The following is an 18,465-nucleotide window of genomic DNA, read 5'->3' as shown; positions in this document are numbered from 1 at the left end:
CAAGTTAAAAGAACATGCATCCTATACAATATAATAAGAGACGTTACATCTATTCAAATAAAATAGAAATGACAAATGTTCATTATCAACACTTTAAAAAATGATACGATAAATATATATGCAGGAGGTAAAATGAAGTAAAAGGTTATGAGATATGACTGATTTTCCCCATTAAGAAAGTAACCAGAATAGGAGCCTCCTCTGCTATTAGAATTCCCAAGGCCTTGGTCAGGTTTGTGACCTGTCCCTGATTATTTAGATCCGTGGCAAATGAAAGGTCTGAGAGGAAAATAGAAGATGCGTGAGAGGAAACTACAAATGAGGGAACTTTGGGCAACATTAACAAAGCTCACTATCCCACATTCATAATCCAGGAACACCCCTAGCCAGCCTTGGGGCCTTGGAATATAGTGAGGTAACAGTGGGGAGGTCGAGAAGAGACTGAAATGGTCATCCACTTTAAGACACAGGAGTAGAAAGATACCCTCAGAGTCAAGGCGCATGTCATTCCTCTTTGTCCAGGCTTCTCTGCAAAGTCCTATAACCCAGTTACAAGAGTCTTTCACATCCACCTCCCAGTAATGTTTGCCAGAGCTGAGGATCTGAGCTCCCCATGAAGAAGTATACTGTGTACTTGTTGGATTACAGGACATGTCTGTATCATCAAGGCTGCATTGCAAATGCCTTAGGTCTTCAAACAGAAGCTTGTGATTACTGCATATCTTACGATCCAAGGTGATATACACTGTAGCAAAAGAAAACAGTGAATGCAAAAACAGTTTAAAAGTTTGGAGGTACAGGTCCAGAGGCAGTCTGGCAAATGCTTAACAACCAATCCCTGAAAACAAACAAACAAACAAAAGAAATTGGTTTTGTTTATTAGGAATATTTCCACCTCACTAAGGCCAGTTTCCAGCTACCAACAATTTAATAATCAGTCAAAAAATTTCAAAACATTTAACAATTTGCTCTCATGAGTCAGTACTAACTGGCTCCAGCATACCACTGTATCACGAGTGGCATACAGAGTATATCAGAGTAATTATGGAGATAGTTTAGCAACAGCTTCTTGTCCATTTGCAGGGCAAATGAATCTTTAACCAAGCAGCTAAGATGAAAGAAAATTTAGAGAAAACATAAAGATGTAGGATGTCAAGCTCTGATTTAATTTTTACTAGACTACTAAAAATTTGCCAGCTTATTCATAAGATGCCAAGAAAACATCAAAATTGGCCTTTATTTAAGCCTCCTTATTAACCAATTTTCGCAAAATAAAAAAACATACTAAAAATAATAAAACTATTATTAATTATACTTAAGCTATGACACTGTTATCATTATTAGCCCTAAACAATACCACTTTGCCTAAGATGGGAGGGCTTCACACTTGATCTTAGCCAAAAGGCCAAGAAGTAATGAGGGCTTCACAACTTAAGCAAGCAAAAGTGAAATAAACTGAAAATCTATATGTGCCTTTTTAAAAAGGTGGTTTCTCTCCCAGAATTTCTGGTTTGGACACCATTAAATCAGAATTCTCTTCATCTCACCCCATGGCTGCCTCTCTTCTATATGCCAGACTCACCCTCCATTTCCATTCATCTGCATAGCCCTCTACACAGTGAAGGGATTTTCTTTCAGACTGCTTTGTGGTTGTACCTATTGTTTACAAACTTGTTTTTCTGCTTTTGAGAATCCTGTGGTTTTTCAAATGTATTCCTTAAAACTTCAATCTTTAGGTAAACATTCGAATAACAACATTAAGATATTTCTAAGAATCGGATCGTGTAAATATAACCAGAGTTGAAATGCTTTGAATGAATATGCAGTTTTATATGCTACACTGAAAAATGAATGCTTTATTTATAGCATTCCTCCAGGTCTTTTTTGAGTATTTTTTTAAATCACTTAAAATAATCATGTTACGCACTGTATTTCTTATTTATTTATTCCAGACTTCAGTTAGCTTTTCCTGAAAGTTTATTAACAGTTTTAAAATTGGTTATAAAGGTTTCCATATTTACCTGCTTGTTCACTGAAAATAATAATAGAGACGGAGAAGTGAATATAGGCTAAACTGAATATAGATCACCCATATAAAAATACTTACGTTGGAAACATTAGTGCAGTTCACACTCTTACCTCTGAAGAAGTTAAGCCTTTCTGACACCCCAGTGATGGTCCATGCACTGAGCTGTGGGTTCACAGGCTGAGGCATGGCCAGCCTCAGAAACTCATTCCTGCAAAGAAAAATACCTACTTTTAATTACCAGTCCCAAAGGAATAATTAGCAATCCACTAATAAGATGCTTGATCAGAATCCTCACAATTAGGTTGAAGAGTGTGACTTGAACTCAAGAACTAAGAAATATTGCAATTGTAACTGTATTTTACAATGTGCTCTGCTGCTTTTAATACCTCTATGACAGTAAAGTATGTTATCTCAGTCATAATTATATCAGTTCTCACCTTCACAGCTTCCCTAGGTGAGCCATGCAGAAATACTCATTTAATTTCTGAAATCTGATAGCTGTCAAATTTTTGGAACATGCCACCTGCTACATATGGAGCCTCAGCTCTATACTACATTCCTTCTTGGTGATGTTCCCTTTCTCCTATTTTCACCATCTTTCCATCAGCTGCCTCTCTGAGATTATTTGCCTTTCCCATTGACAACCTGGAATAACCTTCAAATAATTAGGATGTAGAAAATTAGAGGCAGGAAAAATAGTTGCCTTATTGAAACTTCTACATTAGGCCTTGCAATTAAAACTGCTTCCCATCCTTCACTTTCACCTGAAGTAGTCAATATATAAAGCCTGGATGACCTTTGATAAGGAAGGAATAAATACAGACAGAAATTCCTCACTAAAAGTGTGGGTCGATCCCAGCAGAAACAGCCTGATTATTGTCACAATTACCAGGACTTGGATAGAGGGGCAAACTTACCTTTTCATTATGTCTCCCAAATCCTATAAAGAGAGAGAGGATTGCTTAGTTTGCAGCACAACATGGTTCTTTCAATATATCCTAGACATGCAGTCTGAGGATATGGACTGAATTGGAAAACTTAACGTCTTCCACTTTCCTTCTTTGGACAAAGGCATTTTTCATTTTGTTTTTCTTTATAAATATGAAACCCAGTCTGATGTGTACATATAGTTGATAAAATTACACTCTTGATGAAACATAGTCAGATGGACTGAGGTTGAAGAAATGGGAAGGGGAAGGGAAGACATTCTACTGTACAAACATCTGCAACAAGATTGACAGAGGTCCCCACAAAGTTCTTATAAGGATGTGTGGGGCCCAAATTTAGGACTTCAAAACTAAAAGAGTAAATAAATTTCATAAATCTCACACTTTCACATATTGACACATCCTTATACAAAACTGAATCATGTGTTCATGAGCTGCTCTGTTGCAACTACTAAGAATCAGTGGGTGTAGTAAGATAATTTTAGAAGAGAATTTTCCTGAATTTGTTACTAGAACCTTTCCAAATAGTTTTCCTTCTCCTCTATGGGACAAGAAAGAGTGAGACCGGGTCTACAGAGGAGTGAAACCTGCCACCATAAGGTCAGGAGAGGCAGAATCTGAATATTTGGAACCAGAAAAGTAATATAGATCAAAAAGGATATAGACTCTAGCAGATACGATTCCCAAGCAGGGTGGTGCTCAGCACCCTGACCTCCTTCAGTTTTTACCTGAGGCAGGTTCACATCTGCTTTACAGCTCATTTCCTTCAGTTTCTCATACATTTCTCTCAGGAGTATACCCATCTTAGCCATTCTAGTTTGACTTCTCTTGAGTTGCTGAAAAACTATCCTGCCTTCTCTTGCCCGGCTCTCTACATGCTTTTGCTCTTCTTCACGGAGGTATTGACACACCTTAGGATATTCAGCGCTGATCATCATGCTCCGCAAATTTATAAAAACCTGTAGTGATATTTGATTAATTAAATCATGTGTCTAAGTGGTTTTATTCTTTCCTTATCAGCTATTCTGCTTTGTTTCATGTTTTGTGCTATTCTACTAAATATAGTTTAATGCTTTTCCACTTCAAATACAGTATAAATCTTCCTTTCTTCCTCCTTCCCTTCCTCTTCCATTTCCCTGCATCACTCCACCTACTTTCCCTCAAACCTCCATATTTACATTTTAAAAATAAAGATAATAAAGATAAATTAAGATCAAATTTATGTTGTCTTATATAATATTCTAACCTCTTCATCATTATACCTAAATTTTATTCCATTTTTCTCAATACTCCTACTCATAACAATTTACTTCCTCAGGAAAAGAGAGAACCTAAGACATTGCTGCATCTTTCTAAATTACCTCCATTTCCAAAACACTGGGTGCTTTTACCAGTGTTTGGCTATGCTTGCCTATTACCTAAGACTACACATCTCTATCCACCCCTTCTCTAGATTACTTTCTTACAATGTTCATTCTTTCCTTCTGCCTGCCTCTGTCTTCCTGTCTCTGTCCCTATTGTTTGCCTGCTCTCTCTTTCTGGCTCCATTTCTCTGTCTCATTCTTTCCCTGGCTTGTCTTTGATTTTCTCTGTCTCTATCTTTCTGTCACTGTGTCTTTATTTCCCCCATCACTCTTTCACTCAATTATATTATTATTATTATTGAGACAAGGTCTCAGTTTGTCACCCAGGCTGGAGTATGGTGGTGCAATCATGGCTCACTGCAGCCTTGAATTCCTGGGCTCAGGAGATCCTTCCTCCTCAGCCTCTTGAGTAGCTGCAACTTCAGACACATGCCGCCATGCCAGGCTACTCAATTACTTTATTTTTATTTTTTTTTTTTTTTTTGAGACGGAGTCTCCGTGTGTCACCCAGGCTGGAGTGCAGTGGCATGATCTCAGCTCACTGCAACCTCTGCCTCCCGGGTTCAAGTGATTCTCCTGCCTCAGCCTGCCTCCCGAGTAGCTGGGACTACAGGCGCACGCCACCATGCCCAGCTAATTTTTGTATTTTTAGTAGAGACAGGGTTTCACCACGTTGGCCAAGATGGTCTCAATCTCTTGACCTCATGATCCACCCACCTCAGCCTCCCAAAGTCCTGGGATTACAGGCATGAGCCATCGCGCCTGGCCTCAATTACTTTTTCACAGTTTTTCCCTTCTTTCCACACTACCTTTAAATACGTGCAAATTTTGCAAATTACTTTGGAAAAAAATTAAAATATTCTTGTCCCAATTACTTCATCTAGCTTCTCTTGCTAAAACATTTCTATCCTTATTAAAGCTAAATTAATCAAATGTGATCAAACTTGCTTTGCTCATGTGTGTGATTAAAGACCCCTTTACCTCTGTTCCCTACTCTTTCCTGAACCAAACATTACAACTTACCAAGAACTTCTTTTTTTCTGAATCCAAATATTATGCTTTAGTCCTAGAATTCTTCACCTTCCTTCTGCATTTGACACCATTTTCTACTTATTCCTTTTAACCATACCTTGTTTTTCCTGCCACAGAAAAATACATTCTTACAAAGCCACTGATTCATTTCTTCTGCACTTTCTTATCCCTGAAAATGGGTTCTTCTTGGCCAGCATAGATTCTACAAACCTGGATTCTTTGTATCCATTCTCTGCTTTATTTTTCCCTGAAGCACTTCACGAACATTATTTATTATAAAGTTTACATTTTAATTTGTAGATTGAATTCCCCCACTAGATTATAGACTCCTAGGGCAAGTGATCTATTTCTTCTTTTGTTCACTTCTGTATCATTTTGTTGGGCTACAGCAGTGAGCAACACATGATAGGCCCTCATGAGAATGCAGGACTCCTCAGAAAATCCATCTGAAATGATCAACATGATATTTTTGTTCCCCTTTGGCATTCTCACAGTATCACATATCAATTATTATTATTCTCTACTGGTCCCTGTTTATATGTCCCCTTCAGAAGTGCTTGAGATCTTTGAGAATAAAAATGTTGTTTAATTTACTTATTCAGTTTTAGGTACTTAATTCATATTTGTGAATGGATTATATAATCCTAAATTCTTACCTAAGCATTCACATTCTAGACCTGGTCATAAGTACATTTATAGCCATATCTCTCATCACTGCCTGACTCTTTTTCATGAATTAATCAAGAGGAGTTACTCACATGTCCAAATAATTTTACCGCTTTTCTAACTTTCAGCTTTCTTATTCCTAAAATCTTCCAACATTATCATCGGTAAATTTCTAAATTTTACTAATACATTAGCATCAGATTGATTTTCACCTAGAAGCTATTTTTTTTTTAGCATTTCATGTCTGCTAACCTGCTGTAGAACCACATTTTCACCTTCATTCTAGTGATCTTACATGCCACTTTTAGCACATTTCTTGTCACTGCTGATGTATTATTGGTAGATACTGCTTTATTCAGAAAAATCAGGATATTTTTAGTTATATATTGGATTCAACATGAAATCTCACACTAAAGATTAAGTTATATTGTAGAGAAACACATGTAGGTCCTTTTTCTGATCATCCTATTCAGGGGACATATGGTTAACTCAAGTTCTTCTCCCACAAGTCACATTTTCTATTCCAAACTGGTTCTGAGAGAAATGAGCTTACTGCTTACTTCCCATGTTCCGATTATGTTGGTCTCTCTGTTTAGATTTCTTTGATTTTTCTGTATTTTTTTCCAGATGGACTTCATTTGAATCAGGAGTTTCTTCTGAAAAACAAAACTATAAATTTGAGCACTAGAAAAGAAAATATTGTATATTTCAGATACTTCCAAAAGAGGTACAGACATGAGACAAGTAAAGAGTGCAGAATGCAGACATGCAGGGGCTTTTCTTAAGGGCACTGATTGTCAAGTCCGAGAGGTCAATGAAACCAAAGGTAGAATTCCCAAATTTAGAAAACAAGACCCATTATCTTAGAAGTCTGGCACTGAAACTCATACAACCTTGTCAATTTTCAGAAGTAACTCTTATTTTATATTTAATTTTAAAATGCTAGCCCTCAACTTATCTACAGTACTATTGGAGCATACTAACCAGTATTTATTAGAATTTTCTATAATAGATTCATTGCAATCATGACTGTGTTAGCCAATGACTATCATAGAAACTAGTGATTAATATAGAGCTTCTTACACTGAAATACCAGAACCCTAATGCTCATCAACTTTATCATCATTCTTCTCCCTCAGCCCAAGAGAATTTAAATTTCAGGTGAGCAGGGATGTTTGGTTTCTTCAGTGCTTTATCTTAGTGTCTAGAACAGTGTCTAATTTATGGTCATAAGCAATTCTGTTTGTTTATTGCATAAAATTATTAATAACAATAATGATAAGTATATCTTTCCTTATTACCTGTAGGATTCAGGGTTCTTCACATTTCAAAGTGCAATCAGTAGCATTTACTTACCCTATAGTATTCATCAGCCTCCTTTGTCATATAGTGTTTGTGAGTAGCATGCCTTGGGGATTGAGAGCAGAGAAAACACAGCAGGCTCCTATCAGTTTCACAGATGAGGTTCTTGATTTCCTGGTGTCTCCTACAGATCAGCATGGCAGGGCTTGATAACTGGCAGGGGACTGATTCTCTTGTAGGAATAATTTGTTTCTCAGCAAAAATAATGCGTTTGAAGTACATTTGCTGTGATATTTCCCTGCACACAGGGCAGCAATTAGGAGTTAGTGTATCTTCCCACAAGAGGCAGAGACAGGGACTACAAAATCTGTGCCCACAACAAATGGTGACAGGGTCTGTCAAATAGTCTGTGCAGATCGAGCAGGTGAGCTCACTGGTAGAACACTGTGTGATAGCAGAAGCCATGTTTCTGAGAAAATAAAAGGAAAGTGTCATTTTTTCCCCCATGGCATATGAAATGAGCTTAAGACCTTTTTTTTACTAATTTGTGTACGCACTGTAGCATGACAGGCCATGTTTTCTGAAAGACTAAAATAGGATGGAGAGACACAAACAGTGCAACAGATTGATCACATGCCCTCTTTCTTGACAACCTTGGCCTATAGCACTATTTTCCAGTTCCCTAATAGAAATCCAATATTTTTCATATCTGTTATCTCTTCTACAAAAACATAAAAATTACAAGTCCTGGGCTCATCTGTAGCTGCAGGCAGTGGATCATTATTTTGTCCAAAGCTATCAAGATTTCCCCCTTTTTTTCTCTCTCTCTGATTGGTCATCATAAGACATGTACTCCAATTCTGGCCAAGAGAACAAGAAAGTAGACTCATAGAAGAATTCTGTAAAAGGTGTTCTTGCTACAGAAGAGACACATAGAAGAAACAATTGCTTTTTCTGCCTCTGGACATTATTTGGATGCAATATTTGCTTGTGTAACCATTTTGTGGACTCATAGTGAACTAATCTAAGACCAAAGCCAATACTCTAAGGAAAACAGAAAAGTGGAAAGAACCTGCATCCTTAATAATACAATAGAACACTACGTAATTCTGGAGAGGCCAACTAATGCAATAGAAGGAATGGTGAACAATCATCATTTTATAGATGCCATAAAAATAACTGAATCAGGCAAGAATCATTAATGGATAATAAAATAACTAAGTCATAGATTTTGTGAAAGAGCCTATTTACATATCATCAAAGTTCTACCCCACATGTTAGCTCTATCCACAGTGTTATTGAGGCATAATAGATAAGTGAAAGTGTATAATTTAATGTATACAAACAGAGGTAGATGACTAAGGACACAAAACACCTCTGTAGTATTTTTGCCAAAAACATTTTACCTGCATGTAACCATGGGAGGAAATTAGATAAATGCATTTGAAAAACACTATGCAAAAAATAAAACTGGCCTATTAAAATAATTTTAATTTCTAAGGAGAAAATGTCTGGAAACAGCTATATAGCAAAGATAACTAAAATAAATAAAAAATCTAACTATGATGTAATTATAGTATCATTGATTTGTACCTGGTTTGAAAAAAGTAACAGCCGATTAGGACATTTTTAGAACGTTCAGGGATATCATAAAACCTAGTAGAGTCTTATGGTTGCAGCTCAGAAATGGAGAAGGTTGAAAATACTATTGCCGCCTCCCTGCAAGAAAAAAAGTCCGAGAGAAACTGAAGATTAATGAGGTTTAGTTTGTTTGTTTGCTTTGTAAACCATTAGAGAACAGAGGTAACAAGACAACTCAATCAGTTCTGGATAGAGACAGGTACAGCACTGAGAAAAACAGGACCCATGCATGTGTTTATCTGGGACAGATTCTACCAAAGGCCATAAAAACAGAAAATAAACCAAATGGTTTTAATTTACTGCTAAAAATCAAAGCTGGGCTAGAGTGAGTGTGCAAAGACCCTTAGGGTCACAGACATAGAAGAATCCTCGCCCAAAGGGCAGACCTTTCCAACAGAAATGCCAAGAGGCTCTCACAGGGAAAACCAGGAAGAATCAAGAGAAATTTTCCCTTCTTGTGGTACTGGCTGGGAGAGAAAAATGGCAGCAAACACATGAAATCAACCGTAATATCCATCAATGATAGACCAGGTCAAGAAAATGTGGTACATATACACCATGGAATACTATGCAGCCATGAAAAGGAACGAGACAATGTCCTTCACAGGGACATGGGTGGAGTTGAAAGCCATTATCCTCAGCAAACTGCAGGATACAGAAAACCAAACACCACATGTTCTCACTTATAAGTGGAAGCTGAGTGATGAAAACACATGAATACATGGTGGGGGACAACACACACTGGGGTCTGTCAAGGGTAGGGGGTGGAAGGAGGGAAAGCATCAGGAAGAATAGCTAATAAATGCTGGGCTTAATGCCTCGGTGATGGGATGATCTGTGTAGCAAACCACCATGGCACACGTTTACCTATGTAACAAACCTGCACATCCTGCACATGTACTCCTGAACTTAAACGTTGAAGAAGAAAAAATACATTTTAAAACATCTTTTAATTCCTAGAAGCTTTGCTCACCATGCATTTTCCCCAAGCACTATATTAAAACTGAAAGTGATTTCACACCAGATCTCTTTCTTCCAGTCTCTGCCTTTCTCAATACACATAAAAGCACCCTTTGCAGTGAATCTGATGATATTTTGTTTAATTTTCTTAATGTTTCTCCCACTGAAACACAACATTTAAAATAATTTATACCAACTATGTTAACGAATATTAACATAATAGTGACAAAGACTAGTTATGTATCATGGATTAATTTAATGTAATTTATTTTTATGTTATTTTTCATTTTGAAAGTTTTTTACAAGTAGCAAAAATATATGTGCACAGTTGAATTGGGAGAATAAAAGTAGACAGGTATCTGTATAGTAACCATAGGCTTTTGAATTAACAGTAACAAAACTTTTTAACATAAAAAGTCCAGAACCTGTTAAGGCACTCGGGGCGTTGGCGGGGTCTCCAGGTGCAGAGAGTGGTTCTCATTCCAGTTCTATTCCTTTAAAAGATTTCTGGATAACCACTGCCACCATCAAGGTGGCCACAAATGGGGCTTTTCCACATTAATATGCTTGCTGAACTCAGCTTCAGTTTATTCTGAAACATAGGAAAGAGATGCGACTGGACCTTTGGTTAAAGGCTTTATTAAAGGCTCCGTGAAAACTACGGAGAAAGAAAAGCAAACTGTAACCAGAAGTCAGGTAGCCTAGCTCATGAAGCTCACTTTTCTCACCTTACAGTTGGTGCTTCTCCTCAAGGAACCTCCTTTGTCTTATCCTGCCTGCCCCACCACACAGAACTGATGCTTTGTAGCTGCCCGCACTGTCCAGATCTAGGAAGAGGAGGAGACAGGAGAGGGCTAAAGTCTTCATTACCAGCTGTGCTTTGTTTGCTCTCTGAGAAGGGATTGTTCTCAGATTAACAGCCAGGCTAATGAGTTAGCCTAGCTGGTGCATCAGTATCACCTGAAAAGCTTCTGAGGCCACAGATTGCTGGGGATTACCCATGGCTATTCTTCATTCAGTAGGTCTGGGGTGGGGCCAGAGACTTTGAGTGTTAGGCAACTTACAAGAGATTGCTGCTGGTCCCTGAACCATACTTTGAGAATCTCTGATTTAGCCCATTGTTCGTAAAAGATGATATGTTTAGGTTGTACAAGGATGGACAATTTTAAAAAATCTGTTTGGAAAGCACAAAAATAGAAGTCCAGGATGTAAACTTGCCACTGCAGCTTCTTAAGAATGGTAGGAAATGCATCCCCTTTTGCCCATACAACCACAGCACCGTGGGAAGGCTACTGTGCAGGACTCTTGCTTTTCAGGGTCTAGGAGCTCAAGGAACAAGATATAGACCCAATGTGCAGGGTCCCAGACAGTGCTAGTTTTAGACCTTACCCCAACCTTACAACCAGTAGGTGATCAGGAGATGGGCCCTCACTACAGAGGTTCACAATGTGTGGCTGTGAATATTTTTAGGATTCATAAAGTCAAAACTATTTTTATAATAATAATACTATTTAGACATTAATTGCCCTTTGAAATTTTATTATCCCATGAGTATACAGGAGATTTTCCCAGGGGCTACATGACATGAAATATCACAAAAGATTGAATAGAGAAGCAGATGTGAGAATCCAGATAACTTCTATTAAGCCAGACATTAAAGTGATTTGTAAACATGTAATCAAAGCCACTCTTTTATTTATTTTTATGGTTTTGGAAAGTATACTTATTTTTTATAGAAATATTACATTACCAATTATGGTTTTATAATTATTTTAAATTATTAATAAATAGATATTTAATTGTTTTTCAGCTTTAATTTCTAATACAGCATATCTTGACATTAAAAAACCCACATCAACAAAAGCTTGTGAAGACTCTCAATTATTTCATCAGCTTAACTGAGGTATAATTTACATACCATAAAATTTACTTAATGTATAGAGTTTAAAGATGTTAATAAATTGCTGTTAAATTCATTTTATGCATGATCACCATATCCACCTTTAGAACACTTTAATTCTTTCAAAAACATCTCTTCTCCCCCTGCTTTTTTTTTATACTTAAGTTCTAGGGTGCATGTGCACAACATGCAGTTTTGTTACATATGTATACATGTGCCATGTTGGTGTGCTGCACCCGTTAACTCGTCATTTACATTAGGTATATCTCCTAATGCTATCCCTCCCCACTCCCCCCACCCCAGGACAGGCCCTGGTGTGTGATGCTCCCCACCCTGTGACCAAGTGTTCTCATTGTTCACTTCCCACCTATGAGTGAGAACATGCCGTGTTTGGTTTTCTGTCCTTTCGATAGTTTGCTCAGAATGATGGTTTCCAGCTTCATCCATGTCCCTACAAAGGACATGAACTCATCCTTTTTTATGGCTGCATAGTATTCAATGGTGCACACATATGTTTATTGTGGCACTCTTCTCCCCTTTTATAGTCAATCTCTACTCACATCCCTGTCTTCAAGGAACTGCTGCTCTGTTTCTTGTCTGTAAGATTTTTGTTTTTGTTGTTGCTATTTTTGTCGTTGCTTTCTAAAGAAGAGTCTTGCTTTGTTGCCCATGCTGGCGTGCAGTGGCACTATCACAGCTCACTGTAGCCTCAACCTCCTGGGCTCAAGCGGTTTTCCCTCCTCATCTTTCTGCATAGTTTGTACTTCAAGCAAACACCACCACACCCAGCTAGTTTTTAATTTCTTGTAGAGACAGGGTCTCACTCTGTTTCCCCAGCTGGTCTCACACTCTTGGGCTTACGTGATCCTCTTGCCTTGGCCTCCCAAACTGCTGGGATTACAGGTGTGAGGCACCCCACCTGACCTGTCTATAGCATTTTGACTTTTAATAAATATTACACATGTAATCATTCAATATATAATCCTTTGTGTCATTTAATATGTTTTTGAGATTCATCATGATTTTATGTATCTATGATTTGTTCTTTTTTTAACTTTTTTTTATAATTTCAACTTTTATTTCAGATTCAGGGAGTAAATGTGCACGTTCTTTACATGGGTATATTGCGTGATGCTGAGGTTTGGGGTACGAATGATTCCATCACACAGATAGTGATCAATTTATGTATGTCTGAATCAGTGCCTGGAACTTTAAATAGACTCTTATAAATGTCTGTGGATTATATTATTTAAAACAAGCAGCCGTTGAAAATTCACTTTTACTGAAAACATTTCATGAAATAGCCCCTTTGATAAAATCTTTCTAAATTGACCCTTACATTTTCTTACCTTTTCTTCTACAACCAACTCTACAGCCTTCCATCATGTCTACTCCATTTGATTGTTTAAGTCACCATCCACTTCAACGTTGTTACGTACGATACCCTATCTCTAACCTCCTTTTAATCACTCTCTTTTCAATAATACTGTTGGTTACTTATTTCTTCTTGATTTCATTTTATTCTTATAACTTCATATTCTGAAAACACTCATTTTTATTAGATTCTCAGACAAAATTTATATTCATCTGACTTCCAGCCTACCTCAGAGAACACCCTTTAGCAGACTTTTTGGAAGTCTCCTTCTTCTCTGTTTCATATCCAACTATTAGACTGTCCAAGTGCTCAGTTTTGCTACCTTTCCCTCCTTGATTATGCTCAAAATTAGTGTCATATGGTGTGATGCTTTAATTAATACCTGATAATGTTACCCAAAGTTATGCTTCACTGATGTATTCATCTATTCAATATTTACTCACTAAATATGAGTGCAAGGCATTGTTCCAGATTCTAAACTGTTCAGTAAAAATTATAGGGGCACTTGTTTTGGACCAAGCTCCTGTGCTAGGCCCCAACAGAGCAGACTAAAAACCAAAATGAAGTTTCCCATACTGAAGTTCTACATCACCAAACCAAAACTAAGTGTTGGTTGTTGGGTTGATTTCTGACTGTCCTATTAATAGAAATCAGAAGATAGAGATTATGTAAATTCCCAAATAGGGTAGTTTCAGTCGGCACGATATTGAGGTTCTCTCTGTTTTAATGTTTACCCCAAAAAGTAACCTGAAGTATTCTGATATTAACCAATCAGTTATTTTTCTGTACTCTTTCTCCCTGTCCCTGCCTTACAAGGAACATAACTTTAACTTTGAGGTGATCAGCCAGTTTTCCATTCATTGTTTTTGCTTTCTTCAGCTCTGTATATAAAACCAAGCTTTTCTCAGCTTATAAGAACACTTACTCTATTTTATGAAATACAGTGTTGCCAACTTCTGGAATCACAGATAAAGCCAATTAGGATCTTTAAATTAATGGTTGTCGCTTTGGTTTTTTAACAGAACCAAACAAATGTAATACATATTATGGAGTAGTAAACTATTTTTTTGTTTTGCTTTGTTTTGAGACAGTCTCGCTCTGTCGCCCAGGTTAGAGTGCAGTGGCACAAGCTCCGCTCACTGCAAGCTCCGCCTCCCAGGTTCACGCCATTCTCCTGCCTCAGCCTCCTGAGTAGCTGGGACTACAGGCGCCCGCCACCAAGCCTGGCTAATTTTTTGTATTTTTAGTAGAGACGGGATTTCACCACGTTAGCCAAGATGGTCTCGATCTCCTGACCTGGTGATCTGCCCACCTCGGCCTCCCAAAGTGCCAGGATTACAGGCGTGAGCCACCGCGCTCGGCCATGGAGTAGTAAACTAATATTTGGACTCCAGATTCTTATATGCACTGGGATAGGTAATGGGCATTTCAAAAATTAGAACTCCCAGCTTCCCTGACAAAACCTGCTTACCTTTTTCTAAATGTCAAAATAACTAGGAATGATCTGGATTTCTCTTGTACTTTTACTTTCCATTTCAGGAAATTATCTTGCTTCTACCTCCAAAATATGTGGCAAATTGTCCAGTTTCCTTACTTTTTGTGTATTAAGTACCATTACTGAGCACATGAAATAATTTGCTGCCAAGAGAACTTTCTTCTATCTGTCTTCATTTGTCTCCCGTTCTCCCATGAAAGAATCCAATAGAGCAAAAGGCAGAGGAAAGAGGAATTCAACCTTTTTATTTTTCCCTGCCTTACTGGTAAGCTAAGACGTGTCATACCATCTCTTGCCATTGCACTAGGATTTACATTATTAGCTGCCCTGGATTTCAGGCCTTCAGATTCAGACTAAATTACACCATTAGCTTTTTCCAGAGCTTCTTGTTTAGAGATGATAGGATTGTAGAGCCAATTTCTCATTATAAAATCACATTCTCTCTCACACATACACATGCTCACACACACACATGCTCATTCACACACACACACACACACACACACACACACAGAGTCCCCTATTGCTGCTGTTTCTCTGGAGAATTTTGACAAATACCTTAAGGAAAATTTACATTGATACATAATAAAAGAGATTTGACAAAAAGGAATACACATTACAGAATAAAACTGATTAATCCAAATTGGCATTTTATTAATATGTTATTATTTCAAATGTTAGCATAATTGTTACAGTTGTAAGTGGTGTAACAATTAGCTTAAAAATTAGAAGCAATACAAAAACATATAACTGCTATTATTTAATATTGCTCTGTATTTTCTAAAAGAACACATAAATAAAAAGAGATTTGAAGTATTAAAAATATAAATATTGCCATTATTTTATGGTACAGTTTACCTAGAAAATCACTTATAATTTGCTAAGAAATCTAGGAACAAAAACACTAAAATCAATGGATATAAAATGGATGCCACTTCTTCTGTGATGCAAACGTTAATGAGAACATGAAAACAGAGGAAAGTATGAGAGGGCAGTAGCCTTCAACTGACTTTAAAAGATAGCAGTAAACCAAAATAATTAAAGCTATGTGGTACTGGTGAATTCACAGGTGGACCAGGAGAACAGTATAGTGTGCATATCTACTCCTGTATCTTTCTAGGTATCCATGTATATTTCTGTATCTCCTGAATGATAAAGGTGAGATGGACTTGCACCTGAGGCAGCAGGAAGAATCTGGAGCTTCCGCCCAGCAGAATAAATACAACAGACACCACTTGGAGAAGCAGTGCCCTGCCCAGTCACAAAACATTGATTCTATGGAGAAGTTTATTCAAGTGAAATAGATAAATTTCCATGTTTAATTTCATGTTTTTGAAATCAGTAAGAAGTCTCTTTGGGAGCTGAATCAGATATACATGTAAAAATATTGCCCCCTACATCACTCTGCCCACACTCAAGCATGGGAATGGCCAAGTCCTTACTTCAGGGAGTGGGGAGAGTGATGGCAGGAGTCTGGCAACGTTCTTAAGGCACCTGCCCTAACTCCCACCAGCTACTCTTCACTCTACATTCAGCACAGGAGTCCTGAGGGACACTTCACAAAGAAGGTGGAGATTACAGACTCAGTGTGCCCCTACCACCTCTTGCTGGCAGAAAATAAGCAAAGAAAAACTTGTTACTTCTGGAATACTCAGTCTAATACCCCATAGCCCAATCATCTCATTGTTTATTCCAAAAACCTCAATTCCATGAACTCTCTCTCTCTGGCTAGTTGTGTATATGGGTGGGGAGGCAATACTGGCTAATACTAATATTTGTTCTCTATGGTTGGTCCCCACTTCCTGGGTTTATGGACCTAATATAGAGAGTAGTGCACTGCATCAAGTTCCTTGTTTATAACCCGTCCCACTTTGTACAGAGGAGGAGGGGGAGAAAGGAGGGAAGGGAAAAGGCAAGGAAGTAAAAAGGAGCAGGAGGAGGGTCCCCTCCCTTTGACATAGATAACACAGATGGACTTTTGGCTTGGAAGGACTGTCCAACCTTTTAGGGTATTAACCAGGCTCAGGTTGAGCCTGAGTCAGGAATACCCTGAGGAAGCTGAGCTACAGCTGCTGCCCTCAGACTAGCCATCTTCATCTTCACTCCCACTGCTAGAGTCAGAGTAGTTACTACTTTCATCCTCTTTCCATCTTCCTTCTTGTTTTCCTAATCCCTATGAGGAATTATACTTGACCCAAATGGTTTCTAATGAATTTGTTCCTGGAGCCAGCAGCCTCTGCTCCTCTTCAAATTCTTCTTTCAGACTCCATTCTGATGGGATGGCAGATCTTTCTATCAAACCTGGCGTTTGGGCCTCCTGTGATGCTCATGTTCTTGTGCTAATTAGAAGTTGACTGTCTATGCAGCATAATTTTTTTGAGACAGACAATTAAGCCAGAGATTCAGGTCTACCTTGCAGTATTTCAGCAACTCCTCAGCCTGGCTCTTATGTTCCTTAAGGCTCTGCAGAATATACTGATGGTATCTGCCAATCTCTGTCATGGTCTTACTCAATGGCACCTGTTGCAGCTTCCTACTCAATCATGAATCTTGATGATACTTTTGGAATCCATTCATGAGGGGCTTCTTGGGCTCTCCATGGAATTGTATCTTAATGGAAGAGTCATAGTTTTCTGGTTGAGATCTCAATTGCACATTTTCTGAGGCCTTATTGATGCCCTTCTAATCCATCTAGGCCAGAATGCTTTCTGAAATGCAAATATGCTCGTATCCCTATCCTGCTTAACCTTATTACGGGTTTTTGATAAACTACAGGAAAGTACTTACACTCCTCTGGATGTCTTCTATGCCCTATGTGATGTATTTCGTGCTCAATGTATGGATTGTTCTTCCCACAAATCTCTTGGATTCTAGAAACACTGAGTTCTTTGTATTTCTTTAACATGCCACAATCTTCCGTACTTGTTTTTTATCTTGAATAACATGATTACTTTGCCAGTGGGAATACAAATAAATAAAATCACTTTGAAACAGCTTGGCATTGTAAAATTGAAGATGCACAAACTTTACAACACAGACATTCAACCTATAGGTAGATACTGTCTGGAAGGAGAATCTCTTGAATATTTGCATTAGGATACATGTTCACAGAAGCAAAATATAGAAAACATTCCAAATATACACCAGCAGAAAATGAATAAATACATTTTATTATTCACCAGTTATCCAAATTTGGGTTATCCACTCCAAACTCCCACTTGATTGTCTACATAAATAGATCTGGGCCCATTAAATAGATCTTCTTTGTCACGTGTTAATGATGTTAAACTTTGTGAGTAGAAGGCATTGGAGAGATGTTTCAAGAAGGTGTTTTTCAATCTGCTTTCTGTGTGCACCCTTGGCAAACTCTGGCAATGCAAATGACATCTCCAGCATCTGACACGGAGGGCATACAGAGCTACACCAGTGCCCAGATTCTGTAGTTCAGGCTGCTGCTATGGCACCCACTTCCTGAAGTTCATGGTGGCCAGGAGAACCCAGCGGCCAAGAGCTTCTCCTGAAATTGTCCTTTGCCAAATTTGTAGTAGAGCCCCTCTGGCTTGACATTTCTTCATAAACAGCTTTACACAGTGGCCCAGAAGACAAGTTTCTGGGGAGTTCTGAAGTGTCAATTTGAAGCAGATTCTCCAAGGGTAACACTACAGCGACTTCTTAACATTGAGCGAGGCCACAATGTGAGGGGACTCTTCATTGGCTGCTCCAAATTCACCATGGAGACAAGAGCGATTCCTTA

At 38.1% G+C, this 18,465-nt stretch overlaps 1 protein-coding gene across 2 annotated transcripts; it reads right to left on the bottom strand.

The window, feature by feature from the left end:
• Positions 1 to 251: 251 nt before the first annotated feature.
• On the bottom strand, positions 252 to 7,805 carry TRIM77 (tripartite motif containing 77). 2 transcript variants are annotated; one of them, XM_031006258.2, is made up of 6 exons: positions 7,395 to 7,805; positions 6,599 to 6,694; positions 3,705 to 3,935; positions 2,947 to 2,969; positions 2,140 to 2,237; positions 252 to 745 (listed from the first exon to the last, which is right to left on the bottom strand). In XM_031006258.2, exons 1-6 carry the CDS (start codon positions 7,803 to 7,805, stop codon positions 252 to 254), a joined length of 1,353 nt encoding a protein of 450 aa, XP_030862118.2. The 2 variants fall into 2 exon arrangements, with proteins under 2 accessions (XP_030862118.2, XP_030862119.1); XM_031006259.2 differs by lacking the exon at positions 3,705 to 3,935.
• Between the last annotated feature and the right edge of the window lie 10,660 nt (positions 7,806 to 18,465).

Source organism: Gorilla gorilla, chromosome 9 (assembly GCF_029281585.2).
Source record: "Gorilla gorilla gorilla isolate KB3781 chromosome 9, NHGRI_mGorGor1-v2.1_pri, whole genome shotgun sequence".
Taxonomy (NCBI): domain Eukaryota; kingdom Metazoa; phylum Chordata; class Mammalia; order Primates; family Hominidae; genus Gorilla; species Gorilla gorilla.
Note: the sequence above shows the minus strand (reverse complement) of the source record. Positions and strands in the feature narration are given on the sequence as shown.